Source organism: Scylla paramamosain, unplaced genomic scaffold (assembly GCF_035594125.1).
Source record: "Scylla paramamosain isolate STU-SP2022 unplaced genomic scaffold, ASM3559412v1 Contig47, whole genome shotgun sequence".
NCBI lineage: Eukaryota > Metazoa > Arthropoda > Malacostraca > Decapoda > Portunidae > Scylla > Scylla paramamosain.
This window is the reverse complement of record NW_026973712.1, coordinates 199,397-219,063: the sequence shown is the minus strand read 5'-3', so window position 1 is coordinate 219,063 and position 19,667 is coordinate 199,397. Positions and strand designations below refer to the sequence as shown.

Sequence of the window (19,667 nt, the reverse complement as noted above, 5' to 3'; positions counted from 1 at the left end):
TACATTCTTTTGTGTGCACAGGCACCCACATTGCCATCAAGGCCCGAAGAGTGGACGAGGCCCTCTACTTTAACTGGAAAAGCTATCACTCCCTCTGAAAATCCAACTTGTTTGTGATGTGAATGGAGTGATCCTCAGCTACTGCTTCAGATTCCCAGGTATATAGTATTATTGCATTACATGTTTACCCAACTATGTATTTTATTGATTTTCATGTGACTGCAATTGGTTACTGGTATTACATAAGAAAACAGTGTGACAAACCTTGACATTAGTTATAGAAGGAGGCAGTAGACACCTGCCAAAACGATAATTACTCCCAGTGAGGTCTAAAGCACTATTCAGGGTGTGCTGTGAACTTATCATTAAACCCAGCTGTGACCTCACTGAACGTTTCCCTTTGTGTCTCACAACACAAGGAGGCAGTCACAGCCTGCCCTCTAAAGACAACTCTCTTCCTCCACACAAAACTACAAGCACCTAAAAACACACACACCCTTCACTCAAAAATTTCAAAATCATCATGGCGACTCCTACACCAGCCTCCGAGTCCCCATCTGGGGAGGGGACCATAAATGTGCCTAGGTCGGACTGCCTTTCTGTTAACGACCTTAAGTGTCTTGACACCCCCCTCAACGTTCTCTTCATTAACTTCTGCAACATTCGCAGTCTAAGATCTAATTTTCAATCTGTAGAACACCACCTCTCCTCTTCTAAACCTCATCTTCTTTTCCTCCCTGAAAATCAGGTGTCTGAGACAACTGACAGTAGCCCCTTTTCTGTTCCCTCCTACTTTCTCTATCCTCATTTTCGATCCAAAGCTGGATGTTGCCTTTATGTGTGCAATGACTTAACATGCTTTTGTGCCCACGCTCTTGAATCTTCCGAGTTTTCCACCATCTGGCTACGAATACAGAGTCACTCTCAAACTAAATTTATCTGTGCTGTATATCTCTCACCTAACTCCTCTGACTATAAGAAATTCTTTGACTGCTTAACTTCCAAAGTGGAGCACATTCTGACCCTCTTCCCTTTTGCAGAGATCTCCATTCTTGGAGACTTTCATGGACTCTCCCCAATTACTGTTCACCTCAGCCCCCTTGTGTCAGCACTAGAGGCCATCCATACAATTAATACAACAGACCTGCTCATCTCAGCCACTACTGTCAGCACTAGAGGCCATCCATACAAATTAATGCAACAGACTTGTACACCTCAGCCACTACTGTCAGCACTAGAGGCCATCCATACAATTAATGCAACAGACTTGTTCATCTCAGCCACTTCTGTCAGCACTAGAGGCCATCCATACAATTAATGCAACAGACTTGTACACCTCGGCCACTGCTGTCAGCACTAGAGGCCATCCATACAAATTAATGCAACAGACTTGTACACCTCAGCCACTACTGTCAGCACTAGAGGCCATCCATACAAATTAATGCAACAGACTTGTACACCTCAGCCACTGCTGTCAGCACTAGAGGCCGTACATACAGTTAATGCAGCAGACCTGTTCATCTGAGCCACTTCTGTCAGCATTCCTTATAGTTGTTGTGATGCCAGACACACATTTTTCTCAGAGTGATGAAAATCTGGAATTTTCTTGCTAACAGTGTGCCTGAATCTAATTCTGTTGATGGTTTTAGGTACAGTTTGTCCAATTTCTCAGGTGTACATCTGTTTGATTCTTGCTGGTGACATATACGCTGTGCTGCTAGTCAGATTTATTATTTATCTTGGGCTGATGGCACACTTGCCAGGCAGTTAGATAAGCATGTACAGACTTTGGTGTCTTTTTGATAGTGCTGGTGAGCTGACCCTGAACTGGCCCTGAAGGGGTTCTCTCTTGTGAGACCAGCCAGGTAAAAAATATGTTGAAATGTAGCCACATTTACTATTGTGAAGTATTTACTATTCTTTTCATTTCTTCTCTGTTCACAGGTGCTCTGGAAAATCAATTCAAGGCTAATTATTATTTTTTCTTTATTCATTATCCACAGTTGCCTTGGAAAGTGCATTCCTGGCTGAGTGTGGTGCGTGTGCCTGCTACTCGTGTGGTGGTGCTGCTGCTGCGTGAAGCCTCTGCCGTGGGAACCCACCACAAATAGCTAATGGATTCTGTATGACGGGATCAGCAGCAGACAGAATTGCAGTGATGTATTAACATGCCTAGGTTTGGTCCTAAAGGATTGATTTGATGTTGTATTTACTACTCATTTGTCTGTAGTCTATATAGTTTTACTACTACTGGAGTAGTAGTAAAACTGGGGCTTTTTTTTCTTTTTTTATTCAAAATTTTTGTTGCCCCTGGCCAGTGGCCCTCTTACAGGAGAAAAGTAGTAATAGTAATATTTATTTTTGTATGTGTTTGTGTCTATTATAGTATACTGCACTGTAGGAAAAGTTTTGTGAGGAACACATGTTAATCTTGACAGTCACTGGTTTGAACCTGAAGCACAACTTTCCAGAAACAAGACCTTGCATTTAGTATACAACAAACTAACTTACCAGCTTCCTGTGTTAGCTTAATTCTATCTTGTTTGTATTCTTAATGCTTTGCTTTCTCATTAAAAAAACATTTTCAAAGGCCATACAGATGATCACCAAAATTCTCATGGGGCATTTTCTTTTTCTCTTGCAAAATCCTTGCATTGTCAGTCATGAAAATGCCCCTGGAGACCACAACAACACCACCTGAGTAAAGATAAAGGTGAAAATAATGATAGTGGTTGTGGCAGTGGTGGTGGTGGTGGTGGTGGTGGTGGTGGTGGCGGCGGCTCTGAGGAGAATTAAGTACTAATATCAGAAGGATGTGGTTTTCATGTTGCAGAAGAAACCAGATGGAAAAAAAGTGTGTGTGTGTGTGTGTGTGTGTGTGTGGGAGAGAGAGAGAGAGAGAGAGAGAGAGAGAGAGAGAGAGAGAGAGAGAGAGAGAGAGAGAGAGAGAGAGAGAGAGAGAGAAAGAGAGAGAGTGGCTGGGTTAGGGAGAGAGAAGAGAAAGAGGTAAGTGGAGATATGGAGGCAAGGGAGAAGGAAGAAAAAGCAGAGGAGTTATGGGAGAGATGGAAGAAAGGGAGGAGGAGGGAGGGAGGGTAGATGAGCAGTATGTAAGTGAGTGTGAGTGGAGTCAGCATATAAAAGGGAGAGAAATGAATACTCTAAGGAGGGAAGAAATAAAGAATTCATGAAAAGACATTATAGACATATGTAAGGATGAACCAAGGATGTTCTATAGAATGGTAAAATGAAGAATAAGAATGGGTTCAACAAACTGAAAATAAATGGTAAACATGTTGAAGAAGAAGCACAAATTGCAGAGGTTTTGAATGACTTCTTTCAGTGTCTTCATTGGAGAGGGAACATTTGGTAGACTGGTGACAGCAGATGTGAGAGTAGAAGAGTGAGTGAGATTGAGGTAACAGTGGATGAGGTAAGAATAATGATGGAAGACTTGGATGTGAGGAAGGCACAGGGACCTGATGGAGTGTCTGATTGGGTGGTGAAGGAATGCAGAGATCAACCTGCACACATGATTTACAAACTCATCATAACTTCATTAAGGGAAGGAGTGGTGCCCAACATTGGAAAAAAAGCAGGTATAGTCCCCATATATAAGAGTGGAAGCAAAGAAGAACCATTTAATTATAGACCAGCATCATTAACAAGTGTAGTGGCAAAATTGTGCCAAAGAATAGTGAAGCAAAGATGGAGTGAATATCTGGAAAAGAGAGAAATATTAACAGACAGACAATTCAGATTTAGGAAAGGAAGGTCATGTATAACAAATTTAAGATGCTTCTAATCCAGTCATAGATATGGTACAAGAAAGAGAGGGATGGGCAGATTGTGTTTATTTTGAGAAGGTGCCCCACAGCAGACTGTTGTGGAAATGAGAAATGTCTGGTGGGCTGAGAGGAGCACTCCTACATTGGATCAGTGACTTTCTGAGAGGAAGGGAAATGAGAACAGTGGTCAAAGATAAAAAGTCATCATGGAGAGAGGTAATTAGTGGTGTTCTGCAGGGTTCAGTACTACCACCAGTCATGTTTGCTACCTGTGTGAATGATGCGATGGAAGGGGTGAATAGTTACATGAGTCTGTTTGCTGATGATGCAAAATTGATGGGAAAAGTGGAGAGGACAGGATTGTGAAGCTCTACAGGGAGATCTGAATGTGATTTGGGATTGGAGTGACACTTGGAAAATGGAGTTTAACATAAAAAGATGAGGAGTGCTGAAGTTTGGGCATAGTTGTGTGATGCCAGTCTTCAGTTATAAATTGGGTAATGAGGAAATAAAAGTGAAGAGTGAAGAGAAAGACCCTGGAATTACTGTCACCGATAAGTTGTCCTCAGAGGTACATGTAAGAAGAAAGACAGGGGAAACATATAATCTGGTGAGAAACATAAGAACAACATTCAACTACCTGGATGAAGAGATGATTAGGGATGTAACTGACAATGATAAGACCTAGTTTGAGATATGCAGCAGCGATGTGGTCTCCCAGCACTAAAAGGGACATAAAGAAATTAGAAAGAATACAATGAGCAGCGACAAAGTTGCCTCTGACCCTATCAGACTTATCATATGAAGAGAGACTAAAACTAAACCTACCCACCCTTGGAAGAGAGAAGAGAGAGAGGTGATCTGATGGCCTTATATTGGATTTTGTCAGACTGTGAAAAATTGGACCAGAGTAATTTGGTGGTGAGAGACTTTAGAAGCACGAGAGGGCATGAGAAGATGAAGAAGAAGGGTGTGTGTAGGAGGATATTAAGAAGAACAGTTTCCTGCAAAGTACTGCAGAAATCTGGAAACACACACACACACACACACACACACACTCTTAAAAACATCTGAAAATTTTTACTATAAACTTGTAAATTTGTTCATAATTGTATGACTTCTTATATGTCACCTCTTATGTGACCTGTTATGACCTCTCAGGGACAGCCTTGGGGGCATCCATTACTGGCAGAAGCCCGAGTGTGCTGAGTGACGGGGCGGCATGACCTTGCACATCAGAGGGTCAGGTCAGTGTGTGCATTGTGCATATTGTGCCTTAGTGGCCTGTCATCTCTCTCTCTCTCTCTCTCTCTCTCTCTCTCTCTCTCTCTCTCTCTCTCTCTCTCTCTCTCTCTCTCTCTCTCTCTCTCTCTCTCTCTCTCTCTCTCTCTCTCTCTCTCTCTCTCTCTCTCTCTCTCTCTCTCTCTCTCTCTCTCTCTCTCTCTCTCTCTCTCTCTCTCACACACACACACACACTCTTGATCATGTGAAGATGGAGATAGAGATCAAAGAAGAAGTGCCAAAATTCAATGAGGAATATAAAAATGAGAGAAAAAATTATGCTAAGGCAGACTTTACAGGGTTAAAGAAATTCTACGGAGAGCTTGATTGGAATAATTTATTAAGAGGTATGGAGGTGCAGAAAAAATATGAAGTGTTTTTAAGCAAGTTTAGAGAAGGTGTTGAAAGATATGTGCCAAGATATAAGGTAAAAGAAAATAAGAAAGTGTGGTTTAATGCAAAGTGTGCAGAGGCAAAAAAGAAAAAGGAGAGGGCATGGAAAAAAATGAGGAAACAATGGAATGAGATAAATAGAGAAGAATACAGGACAGCTAGAAATGATTATGTTAAAATAAGAAGAGAAGAAGAAAGAAATTTTGAAAGAGATGTAGTTGGAAAGTGTAAAGAAGAACCCAAACTTTTCTATAGATATGTAAATGGAAAAATAAAGCATAGAGATACTATTACAAAGCTGAAGGAAAATGGAGAAATTTATGAAACCACACAAGAGATGGCTGAGATACTGAATAAAAGCTTTAAGTCTGTATTTACAAGAGAAACCGCCTTTGCATCACTGGGAGATGAGGAACAACAGAAAGGAATAGAAAACATACAAGTGGAAAGAAAAGAAATTAAAAGACTACTGGAAGAGCTAGATACTAGGAAGGCGATGGGGCCAGACGAAGTAAATGGATGGATATTGAAAGAATGTAGAGAGGAATTGGAAGAACCAATATGGGAGATAATTAACAGTTCTTTAAAGGAAGGAAAAGTACCAAAGGAATGGAAGAGAGCAAATATAGTACTGTTATACAAAGGAGGTAATAAAATGGAACCACTGAATTACAGACCAGTCTCACTCACGAGTATTGTAAGTAAACTCTGTGAAATAGTCATTAAAAACAGATGGGTGCAATATCTTGAACAAGAAAATATAATAACAGAAAAACAATTCGGTTTCAGGAAAGAGAGATCTTGCGTAACAAACTTACTGAGCTTTTATACAAGAGTAATAGATAAACTACAAGAGAGAGATGGTTGGGTTGATGCTGTCTATTTAGATCTGAAAAAAGCTTTTGATACAGTTCCACATAAAAGACTCATATGGAAACTGGAACATCGAGGAGGGCTAAAAGGAAAAATACTTAAGTGGATGAAGGATTATCTCCAAGGTAGGGAAATGAGTACAGTAATCAGAGATAATAAATCAAGTTGGTGCGAAGTAACAAGCGGAGTACCACAAGGGTCTGTGTTGGCACCTATAATGTTTCAGGTCTATATAAATGATATGACGGTGGGTTTAAATTGCTACATTAACATGTTTGCAGATGATGCAAAATTGATGAAAGTAATAAAGAACCAAGAGGATTGTGAGGAACTACAGAGGGATATTGATAGAATTTATGAATGGAGTAAACGATGAAAATTAGAATTCAATATAAAGAAGTGCCATGTAATGGAGATGGGAAGAAGTAAAAGGAGACCTTCATGGGAGTATAAGATGGGAGGTATCACAATACCAAAGAGCAAAGAAGAAAAAGACTTGGGAGTAATAATTCAAGACACGCTATCACCAGAAAAACACATCAATGGAATATTTGGCTCTACATATAATTTGCTAGCAAATATCAGGGTGGCATTTAATTACCTAGACAAAGAAATGATGAAGAAAATCATAACACACATGATACGTCCCAAACTGGAATACGCAGCAGTGGTATGGTCTCCACACAAAAAGAAAGATATAAGGAAATTGGAAAGAATACAAAGAACAGCTACGAAAATGATACCTGAATTGGAAGACCTAAGTTACAAGGAAAGACTGGAAGAAATTGGATTACCAACACTGCAAGAAAGAAGGGAAAGAGGAGACCTGATAACAATGTTCAAATTAGTAAATGGCATGGAGAAGATAGACAGAGATGACCTAGTTGTAAAAGTGGAGGAAGGAGATAGACGTACAAGGGGACATATGAAGAAATTAAAGAAGAGTCATTGTTTGGGAGATATTAAGAAATACAGCTTTCCGCATCGAACGGTTGAAATATGGAATAACTTAAAAGAAGAGGTAGTTGCGGCAAAGAGTGTGCACATGTTTAAAGAGAAATTGGACAAATTCGGTTATGGAGACAGGACTAATTGAGCTTTGGCTCGGACCCTGTATTATACAACTAGGTAAATACAACTAGGTAAATACACACACACACACACACACACACACACACACACACACACACACACACACACACACACACACACACACACACACACACACACACACACAAGATGTTGAAGTGGGAGAAGGAATGGCGGAAGTAATTATAATTCAAACAGAAAGGAAGGGAGAAGGAAGAAGAGATTTTGCAGTGGCTTATGTACCCCCAAAGATGAATGCATGGACACAAGAGGATGGAATAGATGGAGAAAAAAGGAGGAAGTGAGAAATGGAAAGAATTCGAGGAGGTAAGAAACGAATATATCAGAATCCTGAGAGATGAAGAAAGGAATTATGAGAAAGATATAGTTAACAAGTGCAAAGATGAGCCAAAGTTATTCTTCAGATGTGTGAATGGGAAGATGACGTTACATATGAAGATACACGGTTACAAGCGGAATTAATGAACAAGTGCTTCCAGTCAGTATTCACCAAAGAAAGCAAATTTGAAGGAGAAAGAGCATGGCACAGAAACAATGTGATGAGAGAGATACAGGTGGACGTAAGTGAAATTAAGAACATTATGAAAGTTTTGGATATAAGTAAGGCTCAATGACCGAATGGAGTGTCCAACTGGATACTTAAGGAATGTTGTGAACAACCAGCAGGGAGTATACACAATACCATAGTATGTTCTTTTAAGGAAGGAAAAATCCCTCTAGACTGGAAGAGAGCCAATATTGTGCCCATTTTTAAAAGAGGTAATAAAGAAGATCCATTGAATTACAGACCAATGTTCTTAACAAGTGTGGTGGCAAAAAATAGTGGAAAAAATAGTTAAAAACAGATGGATGAAATATTTAGAAGAAACACAAACATTGACTGATACTCAATTTTGTTTCAGAAGCGGAAGGTCTTGTGTCATGAATTTAGTGAGCTTTTATGGTAAAGCGATTGATATAATTCAAGAGAGAGAGGGATGGGCCTAAAAAAAACATTTGATAAGGTACCACACCAGAGACTGCTATAGAAAATTTAAAATATAAGGGGTTTGCAGGGCAACACACTGAATTGGATTACAGACTTGAGGGACAGAGAAATGAGAACAGTAATAAAGGGAGAACAATCAGAATGGTGTAGAGTTACAAGTGGAGTACCACAGGGTCTTAGCCCCGGTAATATTTCTGGTGCATGTTCAATATAGTGAATGAGGTTGACAGTTATATAAGTCTGTTTGCAGACGATACAAAATTATTGAAAAGAGTGGAAAACAATATGGATTGTGAAATATTACAGAAAGATCTAAATAAGATATATAAATGGAGTAAGAAATGGGAAATGGAATTCAATGCAAAGAAATGCAAGGTGATGGAATTAGGAAAAAAAGCAAAAGAAGATTGACAAGTTCGTACACCATGGGAGAAGTGGAAATTAAGAAAACCAAACAAGAAAAAGATTTGAGAATTACAATAAGTGATAATTTATCACCTGAAAAACATGTAAACAAAATAGTTTGGGAAACCTATGAGTTATTAAAAAAGATGAAAGGGGCATTTGCATACATGGATGAAGAGATGATGAGAAAGTTGATGGAATATGTGATTCAACCAAACCTGGAATATGCCACAATTGTTTGGTCACCCCATAATAAAAAGGAAATAAGGAAAATAGAAAGGATCCAAAGAGCTGCAACCAAATTGGTACCAAGTTTGAGAGATTTAACCTATGAAGAAAGATTAAGGAGATTGAAGCTTCCATCATTACAAGAGAGAAGAGAAAGAGGGAACCTGATTGCTATATACAGAGCTTTAATAGGTAAGGATCAAGTTGACAAAGAAGACTTATTTGTGTGGGACTTAAGAGATACATGAGGACATGGACTGAAATTGAGGAAAACAAGTAGAAGAGATATCAAGAAATATGGTTTCCCAAACAGAAGCATAGAAATATGAAACAACTTAGATGAAACAGTGGTACAAGCAACAAATATTCATGAATTTAAAGTTAAGCTGGATGCTTATAGATATGGAGACAGGACAGCACGAGCATATCTCTTTTCCTGTAAAACATAGCTAGGTAAATGCACATTTCCTGTCTCTACTGTCCCTAGGTATGGTAAAGGAAATGTCATGAGTCATACTACTACTACTACTACTACTACTACTACTACTACTACTACTACTACTACTACTACTACTACTACTACTACTACTACTACACCACCACCACCACTAGTACTACTGCTACTACTACTACTACTACTACTACTACTACTACTACTACTACTACTACTACTACTACTACTACTATTACCACCACCACCACCACCACTACTGCTACTACTACTACTACTACTACTACTACTACTACTACTACTACTACTACTACTACTACTACTGCTACTACTACTACTACTACTACTACTACTACTACTACTACTACTACTACTACTACTACTGCCGCCATCACCACTACCAACACCACCACCATCACCACTAAATCAGTATTTATTATTTTTCTTCTTGTCTATGAAAAGACGTGGAAAAGTGCAGGGTGGTATCATCAGCGTAGGAGTGGATAGGACAAGAAGTTTGGTTTAGAAGATCATTAATGAATAATAAGAAGAGAGTGGATGACAGGACAGAACCCTGAGGAACACCACTGTTAATAGATTTAGGAGAAGAACAGTGACTGTCTACCACAGCAGCAATAGAACGGTCAGAAAGGAAACTTGAGATGAAGTTACAGAGAGAAGGATAGAAACCGTAGGAGGGTAGTTTGGAAATCAAAGCTTTGTGCCAGACTCTATCAAAAGCTTTTGATATGTCCAAGGCAACAGCAAAAGTTTCACCAAAATCTCTAAAAGAGGATGACCAAGACTCAGTAAGGAAAGCCAGAGGATCACCAGTAGAGCGGCCTTGACGGAACCCATACTGGCGATCAGATAGAAGGTTGTGAAGTGATAGATGTTTAAGAATCTTTCTGTTGAGGATAGATTCAAAAACTTTAGATAAGCAGGAAATTAAAGCAATAGGACGGTAGTTTGAGGGATTAGAACGGTCACCCTTTTTAGGAACAGGTTGAATGTTGGCAAACTTCCAGCAAGAAGGAAAGGTAGATGTTGACAGACAGCTGAAAGAGTTTGACTAGGCAAGGTGCAAGCACGGAGGCACAATTTCGGAGAACAATAGGAGGGACCCTATCAGGTCCATAAGTCTTCCGAGGGTTTAGGCCAGCGAGGGCATGGAAAACATCATTGTGAAGAATTTTAATATGTGGCATGAAGTAGTCAGAGGGTGGAGGAGAGGGAGGAACAAGCCCAGAATCGTCCAAGGTAGAGTTTTTAGCAAAGGTTTGAGTGAAGAGTTCAGCTTTAGAAATAGATGTGATAGCAGTGGTGCCATCTGGTTGAAATAGAGGAGGGAAAGAAGAAGAAGCAAAGTTATTGGAGATATTTATGGCTAGATGCCAGAAATCACGAGGGGAGTTAGATCTTGAAAGGTTTTGACATTTTCTATTATTGAAGGAGTTTTTGGCTAGTTGGAGAACAGACTTGACATGGTTCCGGGCAGAAATATAAAGTGCATGAGATTCTGGTGATGGAAGGCTTAACTACCTTTTGTGGGCCACCTCTCTATCATGTATAGCATGAGAACAAACTGTGTTAAACCAAGGTTTAGAAAGTTTAGGACGAGAAAAAGAGTGAGGAATGTACACCTCCATGCCAGACAGTATCACCTCTGTTAGGCACTCAGCACACAAAGACAGGTCTCTGACATGGAAGCAGTAGTCATTCCAAGGAAAATCAGCAAAATACTTCCTCAGGTCCCCCCAACTAGCAGTGGCAAAATGCCAGAGGCACCTTCGCTTAGGGGGATCCTAAGGAGGGATTGGAGCGATAGGACAAGATAAAGATATGAGATTGTGATCGGAGGAACCCAACGGAGAAGAAAGGGTGACAGCATAAGCAGAAGGATTAGAGGTCAGGAAAAGGTCAAGAATGTTGGGCGTATCTCCAAGACGGTCAGGAATACGAGTAGGGTGTTGCACCAATTGCTCTAGGTTATGGAGGATAGCAAAGTTGTAGGCTAGTTCACCAGGATGGTCAGTGAAGGAAGAGGAAAGCCAAAGCTGGTGGTGAACACTGAAGTCTCCAAGAATGGAGATCTCTGCAATAGGGAAGATGGTCAGAATGTGCTCCACTTTGGAAGTTAAGTAGTCAAAGAATTTCTTATAGTCAGAGGAGTTAGGTGAGAGGTATACAGCACAGATAAATCTAGTACGAGAGTGACTCTGTAGTCGTAGCCAGATGGTGGAAAACTCAGAAGATTCAAGAGCGTGGGCACGAGAGCAGGTTAAGTCATTGCGCACATAAATGCAGCATCCAGCTTTGGATCGAAAATGAGGATAGAGAAAGTAGGAGGGAACAGAAAAGGGGCTACTGTCAGTTGCCTCAGACACTTGAGTTTCAGTGAGGAAAAGAAGATGAGGTTTAGAAGAGGAGAGGTGGTGTTCTACAGATTGAAAATTAGATCTTAGACCGCGAATGTTGCAGAAGTTAATGAAGAAAAAGTTGAGGGGGGGGGGTGTCAAGACACTTAGGGTCATCAACAGAAAGGCAGTCCGACCTGGGGACATTTATGGTCCCCTCCCCAGATGGGGACTCTGAGGCTGGTGTAGGAGTCGCCATTATGATTTTGAAATTTTTGAGTGAAGGGTGTGTGTGTTATTAGGTGCTTGTAGTTTTGTGTGGAGGAAGATAGTTGTGACTGCCCCCTTGTGTTGTGAGACACAAAGGGAAACATTCAGTAAGGTCACAGCTGGGTTTAATGATAAGTTCACAGCACCCCCTGAACAGTGCTGCACACCTCACTGGGAGTAATTATCGTTTCGGAAGGTGTCTACTGCCTCCTCCTTGGAAAGCAGTAGGGAGTTTGGGAAGGCAATGGGGGATTTGGCAAGCCAGTGGAGAGTTTGGGAATTCAGTGGGGAGTTTGGGGAGGCAGTGGGAAGTTTGGGAAGGCACTGGGAGTTGACTGGAGTTTTTAAGACAGACAGACAGAGAGAGAGAGAGAGAGAGAGAGAGAGAGAGAGAGAGAGAGAGAGAGAGAGAGAGAGAGAGAGAGAGAGAGAGATTATAAATAAAGATACGCACAGAAGCTGATAAACGGGCAACAATGCATAAGGAGACTCCACAACAAGATATCAAGTATTATATCCATGAACAGCACCCACCTACATTCACTCACTAACCAGGCTGATCTGTACTGTACTTCTGTGTATGGCAATGAACTGCAGTAAATATGAACCAGTATTTTTTCTGTCATTCTTGTTCTCTTTTACCTCAGGCAGTGCAGTGCAGACTCCAAGGCTCCCCAAGTGTACAGCATTGTTGTGTGTGTGGATGGGGTGTGTGTGCCAGACTCCTCACACTCTGTATTGGTAGGTTGGGAGAGAGAGAGAGAGAGAGAGAGAGAGAGAGAGAGAGAGAGAGAGAGAGAGAGAGAGAGAGAGAGAATCATTACCTGTACATTTGTGTCACATGTATATTTTAGCTATATAAAGTGATTAAGTCCGTGTGTGTGTGTGTGTGTGTGTGTGTGTGTGTGTGTGTGTGTGTGTGTGTGTGTGTGTGTGTGTGTGTGTGTGTGTGTGTGTGTGAACCATTTCCTCACTGACACAAGCCCTTCCAGAGACATTTTTCCTTCATTCAAATAAGCCATAGTAATTTCATTTCACTAAACTAAAATAAAAATAGTAAAACATGAATTAATCTGCATCCATCCCTTCTTTGAACTTTAAGTGGTATGTGTCCTTTGAAAATACCATTAACTTGTATCTTTTTATTCAGCTTGGGCAGTTACAACAGCCAGATTTGTACACCAACTCTCTCCTTCTCTCATCTCTTTCTCTCTCAGCATTCGTCTCCCCACTTACCTCTTCTCTTCCTCCTCTCATCCTTCTCTCTCTCATCATTCTGACCTTCATTTATTTTTGTCTATGCATGTTTTCTCATATTTGCATGAACTAACTCATTCTCTCATCTCTTTCACTATTCTTCTCTCCATTTATTTCTGTTCTTGCATGCTCTCATTCTCTCTCTCTCTCTCTCTCTCTCTCTCTCTCTCTCTCTCTCTCTCTCTCTCTCTCTCTCTCTCTCTCTCTCTCTCTCTCTCTCTCTCTCTCTCTCTCTCTCTCTCTCTCTCTCTCTCTCTCTCTCTCTCTCTCTCTCTCTCTCTCTCTCTCTCTCTCTCTCTCTCTCTCTAGCACTCTATTCCCTTCTTCCATTCATTAGAGGTCATCCCCTTACATCCACAGCATGTATTGCACTCATACACATCTCCTCCTCCCTTTCTCTCCCAGTTCTACATGTTTCTCTCATGCCTCATCTCATCTCCTCATCTCCTCATCCTCCTGTGTCACTCTCTCCTTAGTATCGCTGGGCAAGGTCACCTACTATTGAGACAGTAGCTCTTCTTTGGTCATTGCCAGGCTCTCTTTTGGATCTTCATGGCAGTTTCCACAACAGCAAACACTGCAAGCTTGACCACACTGATCTTGTCTCCAGTGAAGCTAAGAGTGGGAATGTTTTTACCAAGTATGTGTTGTGTTGTGGAGTTTTTAGTTTAGTTTTAATCACTGTCCTTCCTTAATCTGTTACTGGAATCATGAAAACACCCTTGCAAACCATAACAACATCTGCTAAAACCTGTTACAGTATCATTAACCCTTTTAAACCATTACTTGAATCACAGAAACATCCTTGCAAACCCTGACAACATCCACTGAAACTTGTTAAACTGTCACTAGCATTATTAAACCATTACTTGATCATAAAAACACCCTTGAAAACCCTGGTAACATCCATTAAAGTCTGTTAAACTATTACTAACCTTATTAAACCATTACTTGAATCATGAAAATGCCCTTGAAAACCCTGATAACATCCACTAAAGCCTTTTAAATTACCACTCCAATCAGGGGAGCTCCAAACACTATTAGAGCCTGTTGATAAAGAAAAGGCACTGGGATATTGGGGAATGCACATTTCAAGCTGTAGCCTTACCTCACATCCTTAACTCTCATAACAGGGCCTTTGTTGGAGGCGTCCCCTGTGATATAGTGGACGACAACCTGGAGCTCTGTGACACACTGACAAGGGAGAAGGTTACTTGTCGCTCCAAGGCTAAGCTGGTCGGCCCCATGAATGTCACTGTCTGCGTTACCGGAAGAGGCGCGTCTGAAGTGACCAAGATAGGAAGGTACGTGGACTCCCAGGACAGGCTGTACCAGTTCCTCACATATGCTGGTGTGTACATATAGTGTGCCTGCATGTGTATGCATGTGAATCTAGTCTTACCTTATGTTACCTAAACCAGTGTAACCTGACTTTATCCTGACTACTGGAAATAACTGTATAGGAATTAAGCTTGTAATGCCCTGTGTTTTAGCAGTAGATTGTTGTGTTTTTCTTAGTTTTCACAGGGTGTCGTGCAAGTTTAGGTACACACTTTAGGTATGATAGTTCAAGTAATTCTAAGTTGAAAATACTCTATACACATATGCTGTGTTTTGTTTTATTTTGTGAAAAATTAATGTGTAGCTAAGTTGTGAGTTGCGGGAGCTGCTTGCCTGGGTGTGCCTCCGCCTCCTTCCTCCCCTCCTTGGCTCGCTACGTACTCGCGTGGTGCTGCGTAGCATTAAGTGATAAATTTTTGTGTACATTGTATGCAGTCAAATCCTTACAGGAAATAGCAAATAACAGATTAAATTTTTGTATGTGCCAGTGAAGAAAATGTGCAGGTAACACAACAATACAGTGGTTATTCAGTGCTACTTTTTAAAACACACATGGCAGTTCACTGCAAATGTCATCCCCTTTGACAGTTGTGATCTTGACATTTAAATGGCAAGCCTTGTCAATCAAGTGATAGCCAAAGTGCATCTTTTTGCTCCTGTCATTCCTTATCTGCTCTGCAGCTTCCTCAATGCTGTGAATCAACTCCTCTCTGTAACGTGATTTGTTCTTGTATACCAAGGATTTCATGAGTCCCCAAAGGAAAGAAATCCATTGGTGTTAGGTGAAGGGATCTTGCTGGCTATTCCTGTGGGCCTCCACCACCTATCCATCATCAGGAGACTGATCCCAGGGAAGCCGCTCCCACAATACACAACTTACAGGTTAATTTCTCACAAAATAAAGCAAACAGCATGTGTGTGTATAGAGTATTTTTGACTTAGGATTAGTTGAACTATCATATCCTAAGGTATGTACCTTAATTCATGGTACACCCTGTATTGTTAGTACACACACACACACACACACACACACACACACACACACACACACACACACTGTGCTGCCCAGCTAATTGGACACATCCACAGCAGCTCTAAGGAGTTACCTAAGTTTTGGTTGTACAGGGGGCTGAGCTTGAGTCCTGTCTCTATAATAGGGAATTGTGTGATGTGTGAGTGCAGGGGAAGTGAAGTGTAAATTGGGAAGTGAGCAAAAAGGTGAATGGGAGAGTAGTGTATGGGTAAACATTGTCTTGTCAGTGATACCAAGAAGGAAGATGGTGGCGGACACAGCAAATATTTTTGAGGGTTTCAAGGAAGACCTCAGTGTAGCTTATACAAATAAACAAATATGGAAAATTGAAGAAAATGTGAAAATATGATAAAATCATAATTTAGTAGCAATAATAAAGACATGGAAGGAAGAGAGAGAGAGGTGGGTGGTGGCAATGTAAAAAGATATCCAGTGATATAATAGAGATGAAGAAGAGGAAGATGGAAAGAGAAAAAGAAAACAAAGAACTGAGAGAAGAGGTGACAATAATAGTGAACTTAAACAAAAAGTACTACAAAGAAATCAAGAAACTCAAGGAAGAGAACAAGGAGTTAAAGAAAGCTTTACAAGAGAGAGAGAGAGAGAGAGAGAGAGAGAGAGAGAGAGAGAGAGAGAGAGAGAGAGAGAGAGAGATTAAGGTTGGGAAAGTGAAAGAGTCAGTGACAGCAGAAGTCAAAAGTTGGAAAGAAGAGAGAGAACAACAACAAAAGGTGAATATAGATAAGATCATAAGGCAACAGCAACAGGAACACAATAAGGACATGGAAAAGCAATTGATTAAAATAATAAAGGAAAAAAAGTAATCTTGTGAGAGACATCGTACAGAGAAAGATGTTTGTGGTGGTATTTGGGGTCAAGGAGAAGAACTTACTAATGAAAATAGCTAGAGAGAAAGAAGAGGCAAAAAAGACTAAGGAAATTATAGCAGAAGTGGCGGAGGAAGGAGAGGAGATAGTTGAACAAATTGAAGAGGTTTACAGGATTGGAAAATACAGTGAAAATGGAACAAGACCAATGAAAATAAGATTCATGGCACAAACAGCAGTGAAATATGTCTTGCAAAGAACAAGAAAATTGGCAAAAGTAGAAGGAATGAATAAATATGAATAAAGGAGAGAGAAGTAAACTGAAAGAGTAAAGTAGAGGAAAGTAGTAGAGTAGAGGCCCAGTCAAAAAATGAGGAGAGAACACAAGAACGAGCGAGGAGATTTGCTTGGAAAGTTGTGGACATGAAAGTGAGGAAATGGTGCCACAAAGATGCCACACCAAGCAGAAGTTTAAAGATTATGTATACTAATGTAGATGGTTTGGTGTTGAGCCAGATGGAACTTAAAGACTACCTAAAGAACAATAAACCAGATGTGGTTTGTTTAATTTAAATCATACTAAGAGGAAATAAAGTTGGAATTTGCAAAGGAAGGTTGTAGTGCATGGAGGAGAGACAGAAAAGGAAAGGGAGGAAGAGCAACAATGATATTGGTGAAAGAGGATATTGTTGTTGAGGAAGTGGAATATGGCGATGGAATGGCAGAAACTTTGAGTGTTGTGATTAAGATCAAATGAAATGAAAAAAAGGAAAGTTACTGTGATGTACATACCACCAAAAACTAATGCATGGGAAACTGATAGATATAAAACTATACAACTAAAAACAAGAAATAGCACAGGAAATGATAAGGAAAAGTAACAAAGTGCTTTTAGTAGGCAGCTTCAACACTAAAGGAATGAACTGGCAGAAGATGGAAGTGAAAGAAAATGTTGGGTCATGGAGTAAACTTATTTTTCATATATATTTACTTATTTATTTTTTTATGTAGGAGGGACACTGGCAAAGGGAAACAAAAATCCAATAAAAAAAAAAAGCTCACTGTGATACCAGACCCGGATTAGCTCAGAAGTAGTAGTCAAGAATTGAAGGATATGTGTCTTGAAACCTCCCTCTTGAAAGAGTTCAAATCATAGGAAGGTGGAAATACAGAAGCAGGCAGGGAGTTCCAGAGTTTACCAGAGAAAGGGATGAGTGACTGACTGAGAATACTGGTTAACTCTTTCATTAGAGAGGTGGACAGAACAGGGATGAGAGAAACAAGTCTTGTGCAGTGAGGCCATGGGAGGAGGGGAGACATGCAGTTAGCAAGATCAGAAGAGCAGTTAGCATGAAAATAGTGGTAGAAGACAGCTAGAGATGCAACATTGCAGCAATGAGAAAGAGGCTGAAGACAGAAGAGAGTTGATGAGATGAAAAGCTTTTGATTCCATCCTGTCTAGAAGACTGGTATGAGTGGAATCCCCCAGACATGTGAATCATACTCCATACATAGACAGATAAGGCTCCTGTACAGAGTTAGTAACTGGAAGGGTGAGAAAAAATAACAGAGATGTCTCAGAACACCTAACTTCATAGAAGATGTTTTAGCTAGAGATGAGATGTGAAGTTTCCAGTTCAGAATACAAGTAAAGATGTTCAGTGTAGAAGAGGGGGACAGTTGAGTGTCATTGAAGAAGAGGGGATAGTTGTCTGGAAGGTTGTGTTGAGTTGATAGATGGAGGAATTGAGTTTTTGAGGCATTGAACAATACCAAGTTTGCTTTACTCCAATCAGAAATTTTTGAGAGATCAGAAGTCAGACGTTGTGTGGCTTCCCTGCATGAACTGTTTACTTCCTGAAGGGTTGGACGTCTACGAAAAGACGTGAAAAAGTGCAGGGTGATATCACCAGCATACCATGCTTACCATGATGGTGAATACAATGAGACAGTGGGTGAACGAACTTACAAGATACAAAGAAGAAGAACCATCACAGTTGGACTTAGTGTTTACAAAAAATCCCAGAAAGTAGATCAAGTATACATTGTCTGAGTCCACTGGGAAGAAGTGATCATGTGACAATAGAAGTAATGCCACAGGAGGAAAATTGTTGCACAGGAATGAACAATTTTGAAATGGGAGACAACTATTCTAAGGCAAACTTTGCAGAACTTAATAAATTTTATGGAAAAATTAACTGGGAAGAACTATTTAAAAGTAAAGTAGTGCAAGAAAAATGAGATATTTTTGAGTAAGTATAGAGAGGGGGTGCAACAGTTTGTGCCAAGTTATAAAGTGTAAATTGGGAAGCATGAATGGTATAATGGCAGGTGAGTAGAAGCAAAAAGAAAAAAGGACAGGGCTTGGAGGAAATGATGAGACAACTGAACACAAATACTAGGGAAGAATACAGAAAGGCAAGGAATGAATATGGTATAATAAGAAAAGAAGAAGAAAGAAATTTTGAAAGTGAGATAATAAGAAAATGCAAGGAAGAGCCCAAACTCTTCTACAGATACATAAACAGGAAAATGAAACATAGGGATGACATAAACAAGTTAAGAAGAGAAGGAAGAACTTATGAAACTACTGAGGAGATGAGTGAACTAATGAATGAGAGTTTTCAGTCCACATTTACAAAGGAAACTGATTTTGTGGCACTGAAAGTGGTATCACAGAATGAGGGAATACAGGAAATACAAGTAAAGAGACAACAAATCAAGAAACTGCTGAAGAGCTGGATGTTAGAAAAGCTGTGGGACCAGATCAAGTAAATGGATGGATATTAAAAGAATGCAGAGAACAAATGGAAAAACCCATATGGGATATAATTAACAGCTTGTTGAGAGAAGAAAAAGTACCAAGGGAATGGAAAAGAGCTAACAAAGTCCCAATATACAAACAGGGAAGTTAAATGGAACCATTGAATTACAGACTAGTGTCACTAACAAGTATTGTAAGCAAGCTTTGTGAAATAGTGATTAAAGACAGATGGGTGCAGTATTTAGAAGATGAAAAGATAATTACAGAAAAGCAATTTGGATTCAGGAAAGGGATATCCTGT

The 19,667-nt window shown here is 40.1% G+C and overlaps 1 protein-coding gene across 3 annotated transcripts in view; it reads left to right on the top strand.

Moving 5' to 3' along the window:
• Nucleotides 1–21: 21 nt before the first annotated feature.
• Nucleotides 22–19,667, top strand: part of LOC135098146 (fibrocystin-L-like) — a 32,613-nt gene continuing 12,967 nt past the window's right edge. The window contains exons 1-5 of one of the 3 annotated variants that reach the window (XM_064000358.1): nucleotides 22–158; nucleotides 2,004–2,176; nucleotides 12,792–12,885; nucleotides 13,878–14,041; nucleotides 14,535–14,705. In XM_064000358.1, coding sequence (XP_063856428.1) covers nucleotides 2,169–2,176; nucleotides 12,792–12,885; nucleotides 13,878–14,041; nucleotides 14,535–14,705 — 437 coding nt within the window. In that variant the 5' untranslated portion in view covers nucleotides 22–158; nucleotides 2,004–2,168. Of the gene's footprint in view, nucleotides 159–2,003; nucleotides 2,177–4,949; nucleotides 5,036–12,791; nucleotides 12,886–13,877; nucleotides 14,042–14,534; nucleotides 14,753–19,667 lie in introns of all 3 variants that reach the window. The other 2 variants (XM_064000357.1, XM_064000359.1) reach the window with 2 other exon arrangements.